The 24,062-nt window shown below is 41.8% G+C and overlaps 1 protein-coding gene across 3 annotated transcripts in view; it reads left to right on the forward strand.

Moving 5' to 3' along the window:
- Positions 1-24,062, forward strand: part of RFT1 (RFT1 homolog) — a 46,091-nt gene that overhangs the window by 13,953 nt on the left and 8,076 nt on the right. The window contains exons 9-13 of one of the 3 annotated variants that reach the window (XR_008316799.1): positions 845-975; positions 2,651-2,795; positions 13,229-13,334; positions 20,678-20,927; positions 23,715-23,873. Coding sequence is in view for 2 of the 3 variants with exons in the window: in XM_053299090.1 (XP_053155065.1) it covers positions 845-975; positions 2,651-2,795; positions 13,229-13,334; positions 20,678-20,927 (632 nt within the window). In the remaining variant the exon portion in view is untranslated. The remainder of the gene's footprint in view (positions 1-844; positions 976-2,650; positions 2,796-13,228; positions 13,335-20,677; positions 20,928-23,714; positions 23,874-24,062) is intronic. The other 2 variants (XM_053299090.1, XM_053299091.1) reach the window with 2 other exon arrangements.

The following is a 24,062-nucleotide window of genomic DNA, read 5'->3' on the forward strand; positions in this document are numbered from 1 at the left end:
CCGTCTCTAATCCCATGTGTGGCAGCTCTCGTGAGAGTTCACGAGCAGCTGCCGATTAGTGACGGGACAGGGAGAAAATAGGGATGCCAGCCGCCAGTGGGTGGCCAGCCGGTGTGAGAAGGCGGCGCTGGACCAGCCACCGAGAGCAGGCAGCGGTGGGTCAGCCCGGCTGCCGGGAATTGGCAGGTGGGCAGGATAAGGTGGCAGGCCAGCTTTCTGGCCGGCTCGCCAACCAGAAAGCGCTGGGCGGGGGGTGGGGAGAAGAAGTCTCCTCTTCAGCTTCCTGTACCTCCCAAACTTTAATCCCTGAGGATTAAGAGACATAGTTTCAGGAGGTACAGATAAGCTGCAGAGGGAAGGAGAGATCCCTGAAAATCCCCCCCCCACCCCCAACATGCACACACTCATTTGATGGAAAAACCCGGGCACAGTGGTACGAGTCTAGTCTGGATGTCAGCTGTGCTTTTTAAATTATTGAATTTGAATAAGGATATTTTATAGCTTCTGCTTTTTAAATACTTGTCCTTTGGTGTGCATGTTAAATTTGCACTATAAGTATTTAATCATTATCATTTTAGTGTGTATAATAGTTGTTTTTGTTGCCAATTTAATGTTATAAATATATATATTTGGCTTTTGATCTACTTTATAGTTTGCATATTTTATAGACTTTGTAATTGTATTTCAAACATAGCATTTTAATGGATATTGATATTGTTGATGAAATTGCTGGTATAGTGTACTGTTTTGTGAAGGAAATGTTTTTGCTATTACCCATTTAAATTTTAATATGTTTCAGTAATAATGAGAGTACTTGACTATATTTTTCTTTTCATTTATAAAGGTGTATATGATATAGTGAATAATCTTGGGTCGCTGACTGCTAGATTTATATTTTTGCCAATAGAAGAAAGTTTTTATGTTTACTTTGCTAAAGTTCTGGAAAGGGGAAAGGATATCAAGGTACAGAAACAGGTAAATTTAATCTAGGTATTCAGTAGAATTTCTGAACTGTAGACTGATGTTTTTAAAGTAAGTGATAAAAAACATAAATCTTAGTAGTGTAAGAATTTTGTACCACAAGACAGGTTTGAAATTAGGGGAAAGGAGGATGTAAACGTTATTGTATAAGCCTTATTAAAGATCAGAAATAGTTACTATTTAAATAATGTTGTGGCCCTAAAACACACACACATGTATAATCCATTTTATTGCACTCAATCTGGAGCACTAAAACTGGAGCCTCTGATTTTAAAGTGGGACCTGGGATGCAGTTTTATATATTTATTATTTATTTATTGTCAGATTTGAATACTGCCTTTAATAAAAATAACCCCAAGCCAGTTTACAAAAACAATACATATAAATTACTTAAAAGAATTCAGTGTTAAATTTTGATATTAAAAATAGTACAAATCTATTAAAGTTTAAAGCATATACACAATAAAACAACAAAACAACAATATACAGTACAGCAGCAACACAGAACATAGCATGTACTGGAAGTAAGTGTGTTTGAAATAAATGGTACTTGATTTTGAGTAAATATTGTTAGGATTGGGCTGTTTGGCTCTTAAGAGGATATGAGTAGCATGCATATTTTTATTGAAATACATAGGGAATATTCATACGTTTCTCAGCAGCGGTGGGCTGTGCAAAGATTCGGCATCGAAACCAAAACATTTGCACATTGCCCCGGCCCTGCAAGAAGGCAGAGGCAGGCTCCCACTGCTTACCTCCTTGCAGAGTGGTCTGTTAAAGAGATTTGGAGCCATATCTTGGAAAGTATGCAGCATGCTGGAAAATGTAGTTTTTCCCAGCGCTTTCCCTTTAGAGCTCTATAGGGAAACTGCTCGGAAGTACATTTCCCAGCACTCCGCACATGTTTCCAAGGTGTCATTAGGATTTTCTGTGGATTCAGATCCCTTTAACAGCCCTCCCCAGTGCTGTTCACAGGAATTCTCTGCATGGAGGTAAGCATTTGTAGATGCCACCTCCTCTCAGGGTTGGGACAGTGTGCAGGTATTTCAGCTTTGAAGCCAAATCTTTTCATAGCCCCAATAAATAAAGTATTATATATAACATAAAATCAATATACAATGAGTTCAGAGTTGAGTACTGTAAGTATACTTTTATTCTTAGGATTGTAGTACTGTAAATAATTTAAATATTTTTTTTTGCTGTATAGGTCAAAAGTATGTATATTATTACTCAGGTGCATTGAATGTTTTAGATTTCCTCTGATGCATTAGAAGCTAGTTCAGGTGAAGTGTTTACTTTGCTGTAGCAAATGTTCATACATTTCCTGATCTATTACTTAATGCAGGGAATTGTGAAGACTAATTAAGTTCTGTCTAGAACTTTCAGCACATTTACTAGTGAAATGTTGCTGCTGCTGGAAATATTTGTATTTTTAGATACAGAATAACCCATAGTAATTATTATAATTTTCCTGTAACTGGCAAGGTAAAAATAGTGCATTGTAAAATCTAATTGTTCAAGTATAAATTGATTGATTGATTGATTAAGTGCTGTCAAGTTGTGTTGACTTTTAGTGACCACATAGGGGCCGACAAATATAAATACACCACAGTAATCTGGGGTATGTTTTGTTGTGTATGTATTAAATGAATTTAGTTGTCTTTCCTAGGATGATATCTCCATGGCAGCAGCTGTATTAGAATCACTGTTAAAACTAGTTCTTCTGATTGGCCTCACCATCGCAGTATTCGGTTATGCCTATTCCCAGTTGGCGCTGGATCTTTATGGTGGTTCGATGCTCAGTTCAGGATCAGGTAATGCCAGATGACTGCTGTCTTTCTGTAAAGTAGGTTCATATACTTTAAATGATTTGGTTTTTAAGCCTTCTCAGTCAGTTTTCCATATCCTGAAAATATGGGAGAAATGACAAAGGAAAACTGGACAGTCTTATGTCTCTATTTTGTTTGTTCTACAAGTTTGGTTTGGATAGTTGTTTCCATGCTTTTTCTGTGTGTTAGATAATTTTATCTTATTGACTAATGGATTGACTTAAATAACAACATAAGAACAACCCTACTGGATCAGGCCCAAGGCCCATCTAGTCTAGCATCCTGTTTCGCACAGTGGCCCACTGGATGCCGCTAGAAGCATACAGGCAGGAGTTGAGGGCATGCCCTCTCTCCTGCTGTTACTCCCCTACAACAGGTACTCGCATCCTGCCTTTGAGGCTGGAGGTGGCCTATAGCCCTCCAGCTAGTAGCCATTGATAGACCTCTCCTCCATGAAGTTATCCAAACCTTTCTTAAAGCCATCCAGGTTGTTGGCTGTCACCACATCTTGTGGCAGAGAATTCCACAAGTTGAATATGCTCAACTTGTGGAATACTAATCCACTTAGTATTATGTGGCTTCCTATGTACCTAATTTTACTTTACTAACCATTCTATCAGTGCAATCTAGGCCCAAAACTTTTCAATGAATTAAAAACATGTAGACATATTATTAGATATGTAATGCAACATTACAACAGCCCTTGTAGACACTGTGACAGTTTGCCCCTTATATCCACTATGGACAGCATTGCACATGGTGCTGGTTTTGGGGGGGAAGAGCATTTCCACAATGTTGAAATTTCCAAGGCTGGCCAAAAATAGTGAAAGGATTGTCCTGTTGTCACAATATTGGCACTATATACAAGCACAGATCAGGAGAAAGTCTGGTATTGTGAAGAGTGAGAGCGCACAACCATAGAGGCCGGCAAAGACTGAGCATGTTGTTGAAGTTCTACACTCTGGTAGGGTTGCTTACTTAGCAGGACAAAAGCCTTAAGATGCTAACCAAACCCTACACTAATTATTGAAATCTGCACTGTACCTGCAGTTGTGACCAGGAAACAGGCTAGGTAACTAAGAGTATAGTATGAGGTAGGCAAAAAAGGGCTCCTACCAAAGCCAATCCTACCCAGCCCCCAATATGAGGACCAGCAGAGCCCATAGTATACTCAGAGATGGGCGGGAGGGATTTGCTTCTCAGCTCAGACTGCTGGTCAAGAAGGCGGGAACCACAATGCTCACCTAAGCTCCACCTCTCCCAGCCACCCCCATGCCTCTTCCATTGGAAGAGGCTGGTGCATAAAGCTACGCTGTGGACAAGCCACAGAGAGCAGCTAAATTGCTCATAGACCAATGAAGACAGGTGTCATACATTGGTAATAAAGGAGCCACAGCTTTATTATTGAAGTTGGAACAGATAGGGATTGGCTCTCCACCCACTACAGTGTGGTAACTAGAGGCTCGCCACCAGTGGTTCAAGCTGCAGCCTAAAATGCTGCAGGCAACACACCTTGTCTCCAGGTAGTCTCACTGCCCTATGGCTGAAGCTGCCTTTCTTAGCTAACCTAATGTCAGGCAACTGCAGCAGGCATCACCCCCCCGAAACTGTCAAGCCTTTCAAGTTGATGATGCCCCAGCAGTCTAGAGTGAGCCCAAGCCAGTGCCCCCTGAGCTGTGAAGTGTCTAATGACTGACCTGGCCTCCTTTTTTCGCCAAACACATGCCTTAAGGTGTTCACCAAACCCTATACAAAACGACTAAAAAGCCAGAATCATGTGCCCACTTGTGGGCACAGAACACTATGGAACATACAATAATCTGCAGCCTGGCTTTCCTCAAATTCAACTCAGGACCTGTCAAGAGAGAAAATAAAAACTGAATGCCAGAAAAACCACACACAAGTGCATATCACTGAAACACACTGGAACTCCAACACTCACTATGCTGCATGTTGCTGGTACAGTAGCAGAGTCTTGCAGCCACTGATGCAAAGGAATGCAGCAAAATTATTGGTGGAGAAACCTAGAGAATTAAGAGTTCTTCACACCACAAACTACAACTGGTACTGAAGTACACAGCTTCAGGGGAGCAAGAGCAGAGAGAATGCACGCCTTCATCTCTTGCCTGTCGGTGTCCCAGGGTATCCAGTGGGCCACTGTGTGGAACAGAATATTGGTCTAGATGGGCCTACAGCCTGATCCAGTAGGGCTGCTCTTCTGAGTCCCATCTCATGTGCAAACACACACCCAGGATGTTGCCCACCTATGGACAGATAACTTGCGAGAGCCTTAACTGGGAAAGGAATCAACTGCCCTGCCCAACGAAGGAGTAACTGCCCACTCCTCTTCTGATTAGTCTTAGAATATCTTAGGATAATTGTCACTGAGGAGCTCAAACCAACAGACCATCCATCTGAACAATGCACGAACTGCGTCCATTCTTAGCTGCCAACATTCCAAAAATCCTGAGCAACAATGCATTTAACAACTGTTGGACAGCCTGGAACAGCCTGCACAATATGAGGCGACATGCCCAGGAATGCAAGCCTATTTTCAGGGCCTACCAATTTCAATAACCCACCCGAATGCTGGCCAAGATTCCAGGATCAGGAGAAGAACACACTGATCAGAACCCTAGGCCCTATAAAGACAATTGTCTAAATGATGCGCAGTGGTTTGAACTTCCCCATGAGGCCAAAACGCCAACTTCAGCATGGAGCTGAGCACCTCAAATGCTGGGCAAGACACAGAACAACCCTGTGGGGAAGGTCTGATAATAAATAAAACCCCAGAAAGCAACCCTAAGAGATCAACCCCAGGAGTGGATGAACAACAGCTGGGAGGCTGATTCACCTTGCCATTAGGGCGACCGGCCGCAGTTATGGACAAGTTAAACTTCATCATCAAATGAGGTACACCATGCTGAACAAAGCTCAGTTGGTGTCCCGTCATTAACAGAAGAATCCCTGGGAAAAGAAATATGACAAATTGGTATTATCCAGGGGCTTACCTGGGCATGGCCCCCAATGGCAGTATCGGCAAATTGGCAGAGGAAGGGATGCGTACCACCCTAAGACCCCACTTGGATGTTCCTTGTTCCTGATTCTGATCCCCCTCTCTGAGTACATGTTCAGGCTCCCTAAAGGCTACTGGAAGACATTCACCCTTCCAAATACACTACTTAATGGTTGGAAAGAGATGATCACCAAGAGGCAAAGATAGCATAAGGATAGGTTTCTTTAGAAGTAGGGGGTTGACTGTAGGCAAGGGCAAGGTAGTCTGCCACAGCAGAGAGAGTGGACCAGGCAATGTGGCCTGGTGTAGTGCCTCCTTGCCACACTTGAGTACAGATGCTATAAGGCAACAACTGTCACCCAGTCACACCAGAAGCCAAATGGAAAAAACTCAAGGGGAAGTCAAACCAGCCAGGGCCAAGCCCTGGGGAATGGGAAGACAGAAACCATATAAAATTGCAGATCAGGCCCAAGGCCAGAAGAAAACTCACCTCTTCCAGCATTGCCTGAGGCTCTGCCTTTCAGCACCGGTATGGGCTGTCAAGAGGCAGGGGCTTTCCTTCCCCAGGTCATGTCAACTGGCAAAGGAACCTGGCAAAGCACCTTCTGCCTCCAACCAGTCCAACCTATAGATACAAATTGCATGCTTGGCCTTTTTGGCCCCGTTCATGTTTTTTCTAAGGGATGTTTGACACTTGAATGAAGGATCCCCAGAATCAGGGCCTGGCTGGACGGGACATTCGGCCTACTACTCGGCATCTAGCCAGGTGATAAGATCACTCACTTGTTCAAGACTGTCATCATAAAAAATTAAACATGGGACAGGGAACCTGCCTTATACTGAGTCAGACCAAAGGTCTCTCTATCTCAGTATTCTCTACACTAACTGGCAGCAGCTCTCCAGGGTTATAGGCAGGGGTCTTTAGATGGACAGGGAGCTACCTTATCCTGAGTCAGACCAACAGTTCATCCATCTCAGCATCGTCCACACTGACTGGCAGCTGCTGTTAAAGGTTTCAGGCAGGACTGGAGTCTTTAGAATCCATGAATCTGCTTTATGGCAGCTTTAGAATCCATGAAGCTGTCAGTCCATTGGTCCATCTACTTCAATATTGTCTAACTTACTGGCAACTGCCCTGAGCCATTTTTGGAAGGGCGGTATAGAAATCAAGCAAGCAAGCAAATAAATAAATACTCTCCAAGATGTTAGCAGGCACTCTTAGAAATAAACGAAGCTGCCTTCTACTGAGTCAGACCAGCAGTCCACCTACCTCAGTATTGCACGCTGACTGGCAGCAGCTCTCCAAGGTTTTGCCTTTAGAAATATAGAAAGCAGACATATACTGAGTCAAACAGTTGGCCCATGTACCTCAGTATCAGCTTTCCAAGGTCCCAGGCAGAAGAGCTGAGGATCTCTCAAAAGTACCGATGGTGTTTAGGATGTGGTTAGTTTAAAGCCTTTTGGATCTCTAGCAGCTGATGTTGCCATACAGGAAAAGAAAATCCAAAGCTTCAAAGACAGAATTACAATGGGAACGTGGAACATAAGAAGCCTGAATATGGGAAAGCTCGACACAGTGAAAGATGAAATGAATACAGGTTGACATCATGGGCATCAGTGAATTAAAGTGGACTGGAATAGAACACTTTCAGTCAAACCATCATACCCTTTACTACTCAGGACACGAGAAACAAAGAAGGAAAATTGTTGCTTTCGTTGTCAGGAAGGATATAGCAATGATAGTACTTGGGTACAATGTGGTCAGTGACCGACTAATATCGATTAGATTTCGTGGACAACCCTTTAACATGACAGTTCTTCAAGTCTTTGCCCCAATGACTGATGCAAAAGAAGAGGAAGTTGATTAGCTTTATGCTCAAGTTCAGTCTGAAATTGACAGAACATGCAAGCAAGATGTGCTGCTAGTGGTTGGAGACTGGAATGCCAAAGTTGGTAATGGTGAAGAGGAAAACACAGTCGGACTGTATGGCCTAGGAAACAGAAATGAAGCAGGAGAACAACTTATTAGTTCCTGCCAAGCCAATGTTCTCTTCATTGCTAACACATTCTTCATACAACCAAAGCGGCACCTATACACATGGACTTCACCAGATGGAGTACACAGAAACCAGATTGATTACATTATTATTGGGGCAAGGAGGTGGAAGAGCTCAGTTATAACAGCAAAAATGTGGCCAGGGGCCGACTGTGGAACAGATCACAAACTGCTCGTGTGCAAGTTCCAAGTCAAAAGCAGAAAATCAAAGCTATCCAGCTTCCATGATATGCTCTTGAGAATGTACTCACCATTTTCTAAGGAGAACATCAGACTCTGCTTTGAAGTTCTGAACCTCATTGGCAGGGAACCAGAGGAACTGTGGAATGAAATCAAAGACGTTGTTAAGGACGAATGTGAAAAGAGACTGCCAAAGACCAAGAAACAGAATAAAACAAAATGGGTGTCAGAACAGATGGTGGAAATTGCCCAGAAGAGGAGAGAAGCCAAAGTCAAGAAAGACAAAGACCTCAGGAAGGAACTTAATAGGGAATTTCAGAAAGCTGTAAGAAGAGACAAGAAGCAGTATTATAATGACATCTTGAGAAGTCCTTGAGGATGGAAATAGACATGGAAAAATAAGGAACGTTTTCCAAAAGATCTCTGAACTCAGAAGGAGGTTCCAACCTCGAATTGGTATGTTAAGGGGTACCAAAGGACAGATAGTAACTGACTCAGAGAAGATTAAACAGAGATGGAGTATACTGAAAATCTGTACAGCAGGGACATCAACATCCGAGATACTCTAGAAGATATTCCCTACTTGCAAGAACCTCTTGTACAAGAAGATAAAGTTAGATCAGCACTCCAGTCATTACCAAGTCGGAAGGCTACAGGAATTGATGGAATAGCTACAGAAATATGGCAAGCAACAGAAGAATCAGTCAAGGCTCTAACCAAACTATGCCAGCAAGTTTGGAGAATGACACAGTGGCCAACAGATTCTAAGAGGTCAGTCTACATACCCATACTAAAGAAAGGAGACTCAACAGATTACGCAAACCATCGTAGAATATCTTTTGATTTCACATGCTAGCAAAATAATGCTCAGGATCGTTCAATTTAGATTAGAGCCCTTTGTGGAAAGGGAAATGCTGGATGTTCAAGCTGGTTTCAGAAAAGGCCGAGGAACAAGAGACATCATTGCTGGTGCTCGCTGGATAATCGAGAAAGCCAAAGAATATCAGAAAGAAGTCAATATGTGCTCTATTTAGAGAGAGCCAGCATGGTGTAGTGGTTAGAGTGCTGGACTAGGACCAGGGAGACCAGGGTTCAAATCCCCATTCAGCCATCATGCTAGCTGGGTGACTCTGGGCCAGTCACTTCTCTGTCAGCCCAACCTACTTCACAGGGTTGTTGTGAGGAGAAACTTAACTATGTAGTACTCTGGGCTCCTTGGAGGAAGAGCGGGATATAAATGTAATAATGATAATGATAATAATATTGACTACAGAAAAGCCTTTGATTGTGTCGATCATGTCAAATTGTGGAATATCCTTAGGAAAATCGGTGTCCCAGAACATCTCATGTTCTCATGAGAAACCTATACACAGGACAGGAAGCCACAGTCCAGACGGAACATGGTGAAACAGACTGGTTCCAGATCGGCAAAGGAGTAAGACAAGGCTATATACTTTCTCCGTATTTATTCAACTTATATGCTGAACATATACTGAGAGAAGATGGATTGGAAGAAGATGAGTGTGCCTTTAAAGTTGGAGGAAGAAACATCAATAACCTGCATTATGCTGATGACACCACTCTGATAGCTGGGAATGTGGATGATCTGCAAGCTCTAGTAATGAAAGTCAAGGAGCACAATGAAAAAATGGGACTACGACTAAATGTAAAGAAGACTAAACTTATGACAACTGGTACAGCAACAACCCTCAGAATTGATCATGAAGATATTGAAGTGGTGAATAGCTTCTGCCTTTGGGGATCGACCATCAAGAGTAAAGAATCCAGCAGTCAAGAAATATGCCATAGACTAGCACTTGGTAGGGTTGCAATGGAGGCCTTGGAAAGGATATTTAGATGCTGTGACATGGCTATACCTAGAAAGATTATAATCATTCAGACAATGTTTTTTTCCTGTGATGCTCCATGGATGCGAAAGATGGACTTTGAAGAAGCAAGATAGAAAAAGTATTGATGTTTTTGAACTTTGGTGCTGGAGAAGACTTTTGAGGATACCATGGACAGCCAGGAAAACAAATGGCTCATAGAACAAATCAATCCAGAATTTTCACTCGAGGCACAAATGACCGGGCTCAAACTATCATACTTTGGACACCTGTGAAAACCCAGCTTCCTTGAGAAGTCCATAATGCTGGGAAAAGTTGAAGGAAGGAGAAGAAGAGAATGACTAGCTGCAAGGTTGATGGACTCGATTACGACAACAATGAATGCACCACTGAGAGACCTTAAAGGCCAAGCTGAAGACAGATCATCCTGGAGAGATTCTATCTATGTGGTCGCTAAGAGTTGGCACTGACTTGACGGCACATAATCAGTCATATGTACTGGACAACAGGATGCCATTCACTATTGAATACAGTATGTCTAATCAGGACAACATCAGCAACATGCTAGCAATGAAGCATGTTGAAATGAAGCAGAAGAAAATGAAGAAGACAGTTACACAGAAACTATGTCCTGAACAGTCCAAGTGTATGTCACAACACTCCATTACAACTAGTGCTGTACTTGCATGGCTCAAATAAACCTGGAAACTATACCTTGGATTCTAAAAGTTCAAATACATATGCCTAAGAAAAACCACTATTTTTACTTCCAGATCTAAATGCCATCTGAACTGATGCCCTACCAGATCAGAACATGCCTCTAGCCTAACATTTCCTCAACCCCAACCGTGCTATGTATCTACATTAAACAATTTTAACCCTTGTAAACTTGCTTGGGATGCCTTTTGAAAGGTGGTATAGAAACGGAACAATAAATTAGAGCAGCCTGATGCTCCACCTTCATTAATAGATAATGGAGGCGCTCTTGGTAATGGCAGATGCCTGCCAATTTCTTATTCAAAGTCATGACTTCCAGAGAGCTCTGATGATAACATTGCACCAGGGAAGTTCTACAGTTAAACACGTGGATCTGAATTCTGTTTCAAAGTCTGCCAGTGCCTCAGATTCTGAAAGCTACATAATAGAACACATTCTTTGCTTACAAAAGGTCCGGGGTTCAGTTCCTACATCTTCATTTAAAAGATTGCAGGAGACTCTGTTGGGAAAAGCCTTCTTTGGAGACTCTGGGGAGCTACTGCCAGGTGTGGTGGACAGTGCCAAGCTAGAGGGAGCATTGGTCTGACTCCATGAAAAGCTTTTCTTTCTTTTTTCTCTTTTCTCTTTTCTCTCCTCTCTCTCCTCTCTTTTCCTTTCTGCCCCGCCTCGCCCTGTACAACAAAGTTTCTGGGCAGTTCACAATAGAAAAAAACCCATTAAAACATTAACAGTTAAAACATTTTAAAATACAGATACAAACACTAAAACTGTAAACTAAAACTAAAAGCTAAAAGCCTGACTAAACAGGTATGTTTTCAGGTCCTTCTTAAAAACATCCAGAGAAAGAGAAACTCTAATTTCATTAGGAAGTGCATTCCAGAGTCCTGGAGCAACTCTAGAAAAGGCCTGGTTTTGAGTCGCCACCAACCAAGACAGTGGCAACTGCAACCAGACCTCCTCAGATGATCTTAATAGGTGGTGGGGTTAATGAAGAAGAAGGCGTTCTCTTAAATACCTTGGACCCTAGCCATTTAGGGCTTTATAGGTAATGACCTGTACTTTGTATTTCACCCGGAAACTTATTGGCAGCCAGTGTAGTTCTTTTAAAATATGATCTCTTCGGGCAACCCTGGAGACCAACCTGGCTGCTGCATTCTGTCCTAACTGCAGTTTCTGAACTACTTACAAAGGCAGCCCTACGTAGAGCACATTGCAGTAGTCAGATCTGGATGTTTCCAGCATCCAAACGACCATAAGGTTGTTTATCTCGATAAATAGACTTAGCTGGCAAATCAGCTGAAGATGATAGAAACCACTCCTGGCCACTGCCTCAACCTGAAAAATCAGGGAGAAGTTTGGGTCCAGAAATACTCCCAGACAATGTGCCTGCTCTTTCTGGGGATGTGCAACCCTGTCCAGAACAGGCAGATCTAACCCACTTCCTAGGTCTTGACCTCCCACATTGAGTACCTCTGTCTTGCTTGGATTCAGCCTCAGTTTGTTTTCCTTCATGGAGACCCGTTACTGTCTCCAGGCAGGTATTTAGGGAAGTTAGGCCATTTCCTGATGTAATTGACATGGAGACATAGATTTGGGTGTCATCAGCATATTGATAACACCCTGCACCAAATCTCCTGATGATCTCTCCCAATGATTTCATGTAGATATCAAAAAGCATTGGAGACAGTATGGAGCCTTGTGGGACTCCATACCAGAGCTCTTGTTTTGAAGAGCAAGAGTCTCCAAGTGACACCATCTGGAACCTGCCCAAGAGGAGGAGTGGAACCACTGCAAAGCTGTGCCTCCCACTTCCAACTCCTTCAGGCGCCCCAGAAGGAAGGACACCATGGTCAATAATATATCAATTTATCAGAGTTTTGTTAAGGCCTTCCTCAATATTTTGATTTGAAATTAATTTCTGAATAAGTACAATGTGTCAGTTAGTTGCACTTTAACATCTGCCATGTTTAGGAACATGATATATAAATTATGTTAATTATATGCAGATCAGCTGTAGACATCTGTCTTATGATAGGTCTTCAGTGCTAAACAGCTTTCCTATTTTTATCACAAAGCTTCTCTGTAGCTTTCTTAGGCTGAGAAAGTTGGATGATCAGTAACTAATAAACCCAAAGTGTTTAACCATAATCCTTTTGCAGATTATTTTGTAAGCATAGTGGACCTTATTTCAGTTTTAAGCATGTCGTAGCCCCCCCGCCCTGATTGAGCGCAAGTATAGCTGAGATACAGAATTTTAAAAAAGGAAGTGTCTGCTTTGAATCTTGCCTCTGCCATGAGATGGCCATATGCAAGCCATTGCATGTAAAGTGATTTGTGCACTTGACAATTTTGTACAAATGTTGTTGTTGTTAAAGCGCAGCATTATTTAATCCTCATATGAGCTGCTAACTACCACCTCTTCATATTAAGGGGGCTCTGAAGTGAAGTAATGTATACTGTATTTTGCTGTTCAGATATCATAGGAATATATTTTTTTTAAAAAATAGACTGAAACTTGACAGCCTGGAATTGTGTTATAGTGAATCAATATGTTTATTTCATTAGTTCATAATGGTAGATAATAAGAGGTTTCCTTTTTCAGGTCCAAATCTTCTGCGTTGCTATAGTTTATACGTCTTGCTGCTTGCTGTTAATGGGGTAACAGAATGTTTTACATTTGCTTCAATGTCTAAAGAAGAAGTGGACAGGTGGGTTAAAAAGCTATATTAAGTGATATTGTAAACTATTCTTTAAAAAAAAAATTATCTCCCTTTCTCTCTTATCTTTAAAACATTTATTTGAACCAACTAGAACATCTCAAAATAGTTTGCAGTGCAAAGAAATTGCTTACAATTGTGTGATGTTTTAGCTGGTCCTAGTAGGGATGTGCATGGAACCGGCGGGGGCCGGTCCGATGCTGGCGGGGGAGATAACTTTAAGGGTGGGGGAGGGTGCACTTACCCGCCTGGCCGCATTTCCCCTAAAAGTCCATTGGGGTGGCAGCGTACCTCACTGCTGCCCTGTTGCCCCCTTTACCCAAAGTAACCGGAAGTACTTGAAGCGGTAAAGCAGGCAACAGGGCATCCAGGAGGTACGCTGCCACCCCAACAGACTTTTAGGAAACCGAGCACTGGCAGGGGAAATGTGGGGGGGCGGGGGCCGAAGTGCATCCTCTCCCACCCTTAAAGGGAGACACCCCCCCCCGGTGTTGAACCTTTGAACCTGGCAGTGTTCAAACTTGTTGGAAGGCCTGTAAGAGGGCCTCCGAACAGGTTCGTGCACATCCCTAGGTTTTAGCAGTGGGGAAGCAACCTGCCTAGTGAGCAGGAGGCTGTTGGTTCGAATCCCCCACTGGTGTGTTTCCCAGAATAAGGGAAACTCCTATATCGGGCAGCAGTGATATAGGAAGGTACTGAAAGGCATCATCTCATACTGTGCGGGAGAAGGCAATGGTAAGCCACTTCTGTATTCTACCAAGAAAGCCACATGGCTCTGTGGTCGCCAGGAGTTGACACCGACTTGACGGCACAATCTTTCCTTTCCTAATAAAGGTATTGCCCTATTTTTGGCTTTTAGGTTGCTTCTGTATTTTACCTGTATCTTCGTATTAGAAAAAATAATGTACTTAATCCTATAGATGCATCCCTCAAAATAATGTGAGTAAGAGTTGCCTGATAAATCCCATTACTAGAAAATGCAATCAGTTCTGTAAGTAATCCCCACTCATGTTTGAATGCGTTATTGATGTAAATGGCTTTTCTACAGCCATGAACTGCTGAATCTGATCCAACTCTGAAGTTCACCAATTACCAGGGAGGCAATCCACATATATAACCTGTTCACACATAAGGTGGTGATTCATAAGATATACAGTTAACTAATATTTTAATTTTTGATATTAATTAGGCTTCTCAAAGTGAAGCAGCTTGAGTCGCCAGGCAGACGTTGTTTGTTGTTTGCACAGAAAACAACATGGGAGGGAGGGGTTGTGAGTGTGAATGGTTCTGAAGCCCACACTTAATTTGAAACCTGTTTCAGATGAAGGAGGAAACCATAGTTCTGCACTACAGGAATGCGCCTCAGAGAGTTTTAAGTTCAACCTCCCCTCTTCTCATGCTCTATCCACGAGGAGGAAATTTAAGATGTCCATTTTTTTGTTTGAACTAACTATACCACAGTTCCACATTATGTACAAACTTGGGAAACTGTGGTTTCTTCAAACCATATCTAGGTAATTGATCAGGCTCTATGATTGGATCCTGGTTTGTTTTACCCAACAGTGATTTGAACTAAGCCAAAGTCCTCTGAATTCATATATTATATTATATTTATTTATTTAACATATTTCTATATTGTCCAAAACCAGCGTTTCTGGGTGGTGTACAACTAAAACAGTGGTTCTGTGTATGAGGTTTGCCTGTATGCTTGCACACTATTTATTATTACATTTATTACACTAGCCCTAGATATCCAGGCATTGGAAATCACTAGTGGGAATGATCCTACAAGAGAATAAATACTGTGTATGCATTAGTTACAGTATAATGTGGCTTGGATAGAGAGATTCACTTCTGAGAGCTGATTTGTATCTGTTTACTGCTTCCACTACAGCCATGTCCCCATTCCATGGCTTCTGGAGGGTTACTCTTCCTTCAAGAGTGGCTTTTTGGGAGCCATAGGGGACTGCTGTGGGGAGAAGGGATGGGAAAAACTTTACAGTGCATTTAGATGCATCATTTTGTTCATGCATCTAGCGATCCAAGCCAAGATTTCTTACATACCAAGGGGTGGGTTGAGCTTTAGCTTTTTTATGCTAAGTCTTAGGCCTGATTTAGCCACTTTAAAAATTCTTGAAATATCAGTTTGAAGTTCTGTAAAACGTATGCTTGCTGGTAGAGCATTTGCTCATAATCAACATGAAACAACTCTGTTCATTAAGAGGTAATTCTGGGTGTAAGTTCTAACATGGAATATTACTCATCATGGGTTAATTGTAAAAGTTAAGCATTTTCAGTATTATTATTAAAATATTTATATACCTCTTTTCAGAAAAAAAGGTTCTCAAAGCAAAAGAGAATAGAAGATTACCTGTTCCCAAAGGGCTCATAATCTTTTTTAAAAATTTAAATTAAACCAAAACAAACAAGTTGTTCTAGTAAGAACTATTCTGCCTACTTTCTTTTCACTATCTCTACAACTGGACTAAATTTGGTTCAAATGGAGGTCTACAGATTAGATCTCTTGCACCTAAAATGTTCACGCATCCTCTGTCTTGGATGACATCATTTGTCATCCAAGACATGATGACATGATCATGAGCCAGCATGGTGTAGTGGTTAGAGTGCTGGACTAGGACCAGGGAGACCCGAGTTCAAATCCCCATTCAGCCATGATACTTGCTGGGTGACTCTGGGCCAGTCACTTCTCTGTCAGCCCAACCTACTTCACAGGGTTGTTGTGAGGAGAAACTTAAGTATGCAGTACACTGCTCTGGGCTCCTTAGAGGAAGAGCAGGATATAAAATGTAAAAAATAAAATCATTAGACTACACCATTGAGGTGTTCCTGTGTGTCACTCATTACTGTACCAAATTTGGTTCAAATCAGTTAGACAGTTCTCAAGTTAGTGCACTTGTGCCTCAAAAGTTCACACATCTGCCATCTCGGATTGGGGTGGATGACATCATCACAAACTATGGCAATGAGATTTCCCCATGTACCCCTACAGCTGTAGCAAATTTGTTTCAAATTGGTTAGGCAGTTCACAGCCCAATCGTGCCTCAAAAGTTTATGCGTCCACCATCTTGGATTGGAGTGGATGACATAATCACAAGCTACACCATTGAGGTGTCCCTGTGTGTCACTCACTACAACTGTACCTCATTTGGTTCAAATTGTCCTCAGTTTACTGCACTTGCGTCTCAAACATTCATGCATCTGCCATCTTGGATTGGTGTCTATGACATCATCACAAACTACGTAGTTGCGGTGTCCCTATGTGCCCCTACAGCTGTAGCAAATTTGGTTCAAATCAGTTAGGTGGTTCACAAGTTAGCCCACTTGCACCTAAAAAGTTTACACGTCCACCATCTTGAATCGGGGTGGATGAGATCATCACAAACTATGTCATTGAGGTTTTTCTGTGTATCCCTACAACTGTACCCGATTTGGTTCATATTGATCCAGGCATTGCGAAGTTGATGGCGGGGGGGGGGGGGGCGAGCACACACATGGACACATGAAATGCTGGGTGATCTCATAAGCCTACTGGAGAGTAGGATAAAAACAGAAGACATTAGCACAGCCACTGGAGAGATGTTATGCTAGGCTGAATAGGGACAGTTCTACCTCTGCTAAATATGAGTCACCACTGTAAAAGGTAGCTCTTGCCGAGTTAGCAGGGGACAAAGAGTTTTAGTATTAGGAGTTTTAATTAGTGCCTGTGTGCCTGTTCATATAGCCATCATAATTCAAATACTATTATTATGAAGCTCATTGTTAATTCCCCTTTTGCATTTTACATATTGCAGTTCTAAGCCTGTGACAGGTATCTCTGACTAAATTGAATGCATATCCTCCTCCTCAGTTTCTTGCACTTCATAGCTAATTGTCCTTTCTGTCTAGACTCTTCAGTTTTTGCATAAAGAAAGGGTTGGTTTATGTATGTTATTACTGACTCTGACTCATTTCATTGTCGTAGAAAATGTTATTTAAAATAACTCATTCTGAAATACTTGTATGAGATATTTCAATTGGAATAGAGAATTTGCCTATATTTTTAAAATAACAAACAATACTTACAACTGTGTGCACCTTGATTGTAGGTTTAGATCAGTGTTCTTCTTTGTAAGGCTCCAGGCCAGTGTTGGCCCCTAGTATCAGCCCTAAGTGCAGCTCCCCGACTCATTGTTTTTTGGGCCTGTGCGAAACTTTGACCAAAGCGGAATACTCTGCACAGTTCCACTGGCATGATGAGGAGGTGACTGTTCCCACCACTAGCGACCATTCCCATTGGTGCTTTGCCCAGCTCTGGCAAGGCTCCTTCAGGGGGAATTGAGCCCTCTTGAACTGCTGCATCCCTCTTGGAAGGCATGCATGGAATGCTGTGAATTGTAGTCCTTCCAAGCACTTTCTCCATAGAGCTCTTAAGAGGGGGCCTGTCTCCCATAAAGGGTCTTCCACCACAGAGAAAAGCACAGTGGGAAATGGCTCTCACATTGAACTTTTTTCGCCAAAGTGTTCCCACATGAAAAATAGTGAAGATCGCTGGTGTAGATAATAAAATGAATACCAAATAGTCGCAGATTTATCTTAGAAATGTGTTTGCGTTATATACAAAAAGTGAAGGCTTCCTTGCAGGAAGTAAAAATAAAAAATGCAGTAAAAACATGATGAATGTTATAATGTCAGGCCCTGGTGGATAGCTACTGGAATGATATAAAGTGACATTTTCATCCCACCTTTTTAGTACTTGCCATGGTGCTGGGGGTAGGGGCTGGTTTTTTTCATTTGAAATTTTTTTGGTGCTGTAGCAGTTGCTTCAACAGCACCTCGGAGCATGGAGCACGATGTTGCGGCCAACTTCTGCTGCTTGTCATTTTTGAAAGTCTAGAATGAGTCAGGAAATGGCCCTGGGTTGTCATCAGACTAAACAAGAAGTTCTGGTAAGAACTATCTGCCTACTTTATCTTAATTGATAATTGCCATCTTCACATGTTAGTCCACTTCTGCCTCAAACCATACATCCAGCATCTTGAATTGGAGTAGATAACATCATCACAAATTACGCCATTGAGGTGTCCCTACAACTGTACCAAATTTCAAATTGGTCCAGGCACTGTGAAGATGATAGCAGGACGTGCACGCACAGACCTGGGTGATTTCATAACCTTACATTCCTTAAGGAAAGTAGACCTTTTAAAAAACCAAAAACAAGTGACAACAGCCCACTGCGGGTTCACTTTTCTCAGCTCTTTTAGGTTTGAATCCACTGCAGTGGTGAAACACTTTTGAAAAATAAGCCCCTGCCATGCCCCCCGCCCCGCCGCCAGCCTGCTAGGTTGCCAATTGTGACCAGGAGGGTGGTTAGGAGCAAGACTTGTTTTCATCAAATGCATGAAAGTTAGCCCCATAAGCCCTTTCTTCCATGCCCTTGCTCTACTTTTGTAATAGTGGGGATGTTCTAATGCTGTGTCTCGTCTATCCAGTACCCCACTTGTTAAGCTGAAGATGCCTCTTTTGCTGCTTCAGCACAAACCACAATTTGCGTTGCAGTCATTGAAATAGATGAATAGGATCAGTGTTCATTTCAGGCTGATTTGGTTTTTTTGTTCATTGCTGAAAATGAGCATTAAACTCTATGCTGCTTTGAGGTTTTGAGTTATATATTTAGGATAATACAATGCACTCTGCCAGCTGCTGCCGCAGTGCAATTGAGAGAGAGAGGTCTTTTCATTATTTCGTTTTTATTTGCTTTTGTCACAACCTTTAAGGCTGTGGATTTGTCAGATGTGATTAATTGGAAACTACAATACCAGCAAAGGTATCCTCTAGTGGGACAGCATCCTTGAAGATGATAATTACAACATTCTAGTCTGAGGGTATGATGTTAGATTAATCTTCATTTTAATGAATTACTTATTAGCTCACTTTTCCTTTGGATATGTGTCTGTGAACTAATGAAGCTGTCTTGACACAGTACGATTTGTGAGTCAAGTAGAGATATGAACCCTTTTGAAGGAAAGTTTTTGGATAAAGTGTGTTTTGCATGTTGTACAGCAAAGCATTTCTGTAACTCAAATGCATATTGAGAAGAAGGCAATATTTGTAAGTATTTTTATTACTGAGCCATAAATAGATACTGTTACAAGCCCACATTTAGAAAAATAAATATTGACAATCACTTAAGAGCCAAGTACCACTATTCAACATAATCAGTGTTATTTTAAGACCAGCTGCTCTAGTTGGCATATGTGTAATTTCACTGATACTTAATGTTCTTAAGAATTTTCATTACTCTTCATTTGCAGTTTATAGCACTGTGGTCATTTGACTGAAAATGTATTTGTTTGAGACAAAAAGAATTTTGAATCTTGATTATCATCTGTCCATTTAATAATAATAATAATTAATAATAATAATTATTATTATTAATAAATAATGCATGGTATTTAATTTATGTTAACACATTTCCCAAGTGCTCCATGTTGTTCATAACAGCAGATATTTAAACTGGAGACTTGCTGACTTACATACACAATTCTCTTAATTACTGAAGACATGCTTATTACAGAATAGCTCTCCTAAGGAATAATTGCATCACTTAGTAGATATAATATCTACTAATGAAGCTTTCTTAGGAAAGCTAATCTGCAATAAACATGTCTTTGTGGTAGTTAAGAGACTTGTGAATGTAAGTCAGCAAGTTCCCACTTTAAATCTCCGCTCGGTCATTAACTCAAGTGGTGGCCATAGGCAAGCGACTATATACCTCCCGGCCTCCCATCCATAATATGGGCATAATAATATCAATCTATTTTATAGAGTTGTTGTATGACTTATTGGATAAAGTATGTAAACAGCTGTTAGCACTTGGTAAATGAGGTGTTATAAATACTGGCTGATATCCAAACTAAGATACTATAGTATTCAGTAGGACTCCCGTTTAATAATGTAGCCAGGATGTCAACTACTGTGAATTATTAAATGGATGAATCATCAGTGTATTCAAACTATTCTTTGGAATACTTCCTATTCTCAGAATTTAATGGGTTAAATATATTTCTGTTTTGTTTTGTTGCTTTCTTTGTGACACTCCATAGTTCTACCATTATGGGCAAGGCTGCAGTCCTGTAACCAGTTAAAACTCTCTTGGTACCAGTGAGACTTGCACAAACTAGGCATAGGTTTGTTGTATATACTATTCAAAAAGGTGACTTTCTCCTCTCTTCCCCCTTCCTCCATCTTAGAAAGTAAATTGTAAGACTTTCACTAGTAGTAGATGTTTATTGAAAATGTATCAACTGTTTCGCTTGACTTTCTTTTCTTTTTAGGTACAATTTTGTCATGCTTGCTTTGTCCTTCATATTTTTATGCATGTCTTATTTTTTGACCTATTGGCAAGGCAGCATAGGATTTATCCTTGCAAACTGCTTCAACATGGGGATCCGAATAGCACATAGCATCCACTACATCTACAGATATTTTGGAGAGAGCCCTTATAGGCCTTTAAAAGGCTTGCTTATCTCACCGTTGCTGATTGTTGTTTATATAATCAGTGGAGTGGTCACTGGTGTTTCAGAGGTGAGTCACTTTTTTTTCCTAACTGTCCTTTCATTCTGCCAGAACAGATGACTAAAATAATGTTTTCTTGTATTAAGCATACTCTTCTTCTTCTCTTTTAAAAGGCAAGCAGTAGATTACTTTTTTTGCTATGAAATAATCTGCAAAGTACTATCGATTTAACAAAAGTGAAAAATATAACTTACTAGTAGGTGAGACCCTTTGTTGCTTCAGCAAAGTCATTTTGTGTAGATTACACTGCTAAGAAAGTTCAAGAAATGAAATCCAGGCGGCCCTCTAATGTCGCTGGAGTAAGATTTGCAGAAACTGTGATACTGGAGTGCTTAGTTAAGCAGGTTCCCTAGTTAAGCAATCCACTCTCATGGCAAGAGTAGATGGAGCGGCCTGTGAGGGGAGAGTAGCTATTAAAACTTTAAGCTTCTCAAGTGTCAGCTGAGAAATGCGGGGAGGTGTAAAGTTTAATTAACACTCTTCCTGCTTCTCAGCTGATGCATGCGGGGCGGGGTTTAAAGAAGTGGTGCAAGAGGTAAGAGTGGGTGCAGTAACCTGTGCCTCTTGTGCCACTTCTTTAAGTCTGCATGCACCAGCTGAGAAGTGGGGAGAGTGGCTATTTAAACTGTATACCAATTTGGGAGTGGGGGGGATAAAACTCTGAATAACCTCCACAATAACTATATTGATATATAGGGAGGTGGCCCATGAATGGGTGAAATTGCTATTCAACTGCACCTCTATATGTCCTAGCATTTTTTTATGTGCTTGCAAAAGGGAAGTAAAAGAACAGTTTAAAATGTGTAGGATTTCAACTTCAAACGTTATTTGTTTTTTGATTAATTACTATATACGGTAAATTTGAATCATAGTAAATGTGAATCTGAGAAAGATCTGCTTTTCTTGGTCATGATGCATTTAGGAATTATTGATCAGATTGAGTGTTAAAAAGTCGCACTTGCATGCACATTGGGTACTTCCAGTCACTTCCGGACCGAGGAGGAAATGGGGCAGCAGGAGGTACGCTGCTGCCCTGCTGCTGCCCCGCTGGACCAGTTTTTAAGAGAGTGGAGGTGGGGGGGAAGTGCACCCTCCCCTGCCCTTAATGATCCCCCCCCCCGCCAGTTCCATACACATCCCTATAACAGACTGCTACAGGGACTGGCGTTTGTGATTCAATGGTCAGCTTCCTTTTCAGGCAAGCAAAGCAGTAATGCTGGTTCCTGTGCTTTGAGACTGGGAGAGGCAGAAACCACACTCAGCACTCTTGCATTTTTTATCAGGTTAAATTGTGAATAAGGCAAGTAAAGGTCCTGGGACGATGGAAAAATCTCAACTGACAACTAGATCTCACCCTAATGCAATCAGAGCAGCTTCTGTACACTGATTGGATTGGAACACCTAAAGTCCTTTTGTCAGTGTCTATACCTAGAGTGTACTAAATTCCACTCTCAATAACAAGATATTAACATATTTACTCCCCACTCTTGTGAACTTGGGAATTTCCTGCTCAAAACTTCCCTTGCTTTTCTTTTTAGTTTTGATTATGAACTCATGTAACTGGTTAAAGCATCCAAATCCCACTGTGCTTCCAGAAGTGGGATTGCTGGCAAAGACTCTGCCTAATACTGTCTTGGAAACCCCCAGATAAATGCCTGCCTCTATACTCTCCGCACTACTCCCCAGGACTAGGTTGTGACATATGCCAGGAACAAACTTTGAACCCAGAATTTCCAAATGTGGACTTGTGCGTGGGTCATCTGCTCAATGCTGCCCTCGGATTCTCAGCCAAGTGCTTGCCTTTCTGTATATCTGCCTCTCAGATCTGGTTCATGGTACATACTGTGACAGATCCAGCTTGGAACAGCTTGGTGTACTACATACTTAAGTTTCTCTTTTCACAACAACCCTGTGAAGTAGGCTAGGCCGAGAGAGAAGTGACTGGCCCAGAGTCACCCAGCTAGTATCATGGCTGAATGGGGAGTTGAACTCGGGTCTCTCCAGTCCTAGTCCAGAACTCTAACCGCTACACTACACTGGCTCCTGATGACACCCCCTATCAAGGTGGTGCCAGGTGACAACATGTCTCTTAATGAAGAGATTCATTCTGATCACAAACAGATCTCTGAGATGGCTTCTGCACTTGGTTTGGTATTAAAGAAGCCTGGTGGATGACCCTTCCTATAATTTCTTCAATTCAACAGCTCCCGCTCAGCCAGTACAATGCAAAGTGTACTCCCTATGCAAAGTGAAAGGTTGCCAAAATTCCAGACAAAGATTGTCCCACTGGATTGTGGAACTCATTCTCCCGGTGTACAAGTACCAGAAAGTAGAGCCTCCAAATACCATACGGGTTCACTCTACAAGGGCTTACGCTACTTATGTGGTCCATATGGCTGGCATCAAGCTCAGAGAGATCTGCACCCCAGCAACCTGGTTCTCTGAGCATACCTTTTGTCAAGCATTACGCCTTGGACCTTTGCTCTGCAGCTCAGGCCAATTTCAGGAGGGGTTTGTTGAAAAGGGTCTCACCTTAACATACTACACCCGTCTCCAGACTGACAGCTCATTAGTCACCCTCTCTTATGAGTGCAATGGATCACAATCCAGATAAACAGGTTGCTCACCTGTAACTATAGATCTGGAAGTGATGCGTTGCAATCATAAGACCCTCCTTCTGGCCCCGCTGCAGTATGCAAAGTGACAAAATGTGTGTTATGAGAATACTTCAGGTGAACTACCTTGTTCTGTTGTCTGTTTCCATACGATGATTGCATCCAAATGTTGGTCCTTCAGGAACTTAGGAGAGAACGCTAGCATGCCCAAACTGAGCAAGTGCACCTCGAAAGGTTAAGCATTTCGAGGAGCTGGTCAATTCTGCCCGAATGGTCCCACGCAAGGGCAGAACTCCAGTCTTATGGCTGCAACGGATCACTTCCAGATCAATAGTTACAGGTGAGCAACCTGGTTTCGGAAGGCTCTTCTCAATAGTGGTATCACAACTTTTGAACACCCTCTTTAGGAAATCTGAGAGGCTTCTCTCTTCTTGATTTAGGCAGGCAGTGAAAACGTTTAGTCAACCAAATAGTTGGTGTATAACCTTTCCTGCTATTTTACTAGTTGTGTATTCATACGTATGTTTAG

This window comes from Hemicordylus capensis, chromosome 2 (assembly GCF_027244095.1).
Source record: "Hemicordylus capensis ecotype Gifberg chromosome 2, rHemCap1.1.pri, whole genome shotgun sequence".
NCBI classification, from domain to species: Eukaryota; Metazoa; Chordata; class Lepidosauria; order Squamata; family Cordylidae; genus Hemicordylus; species Hemicordylus capensis.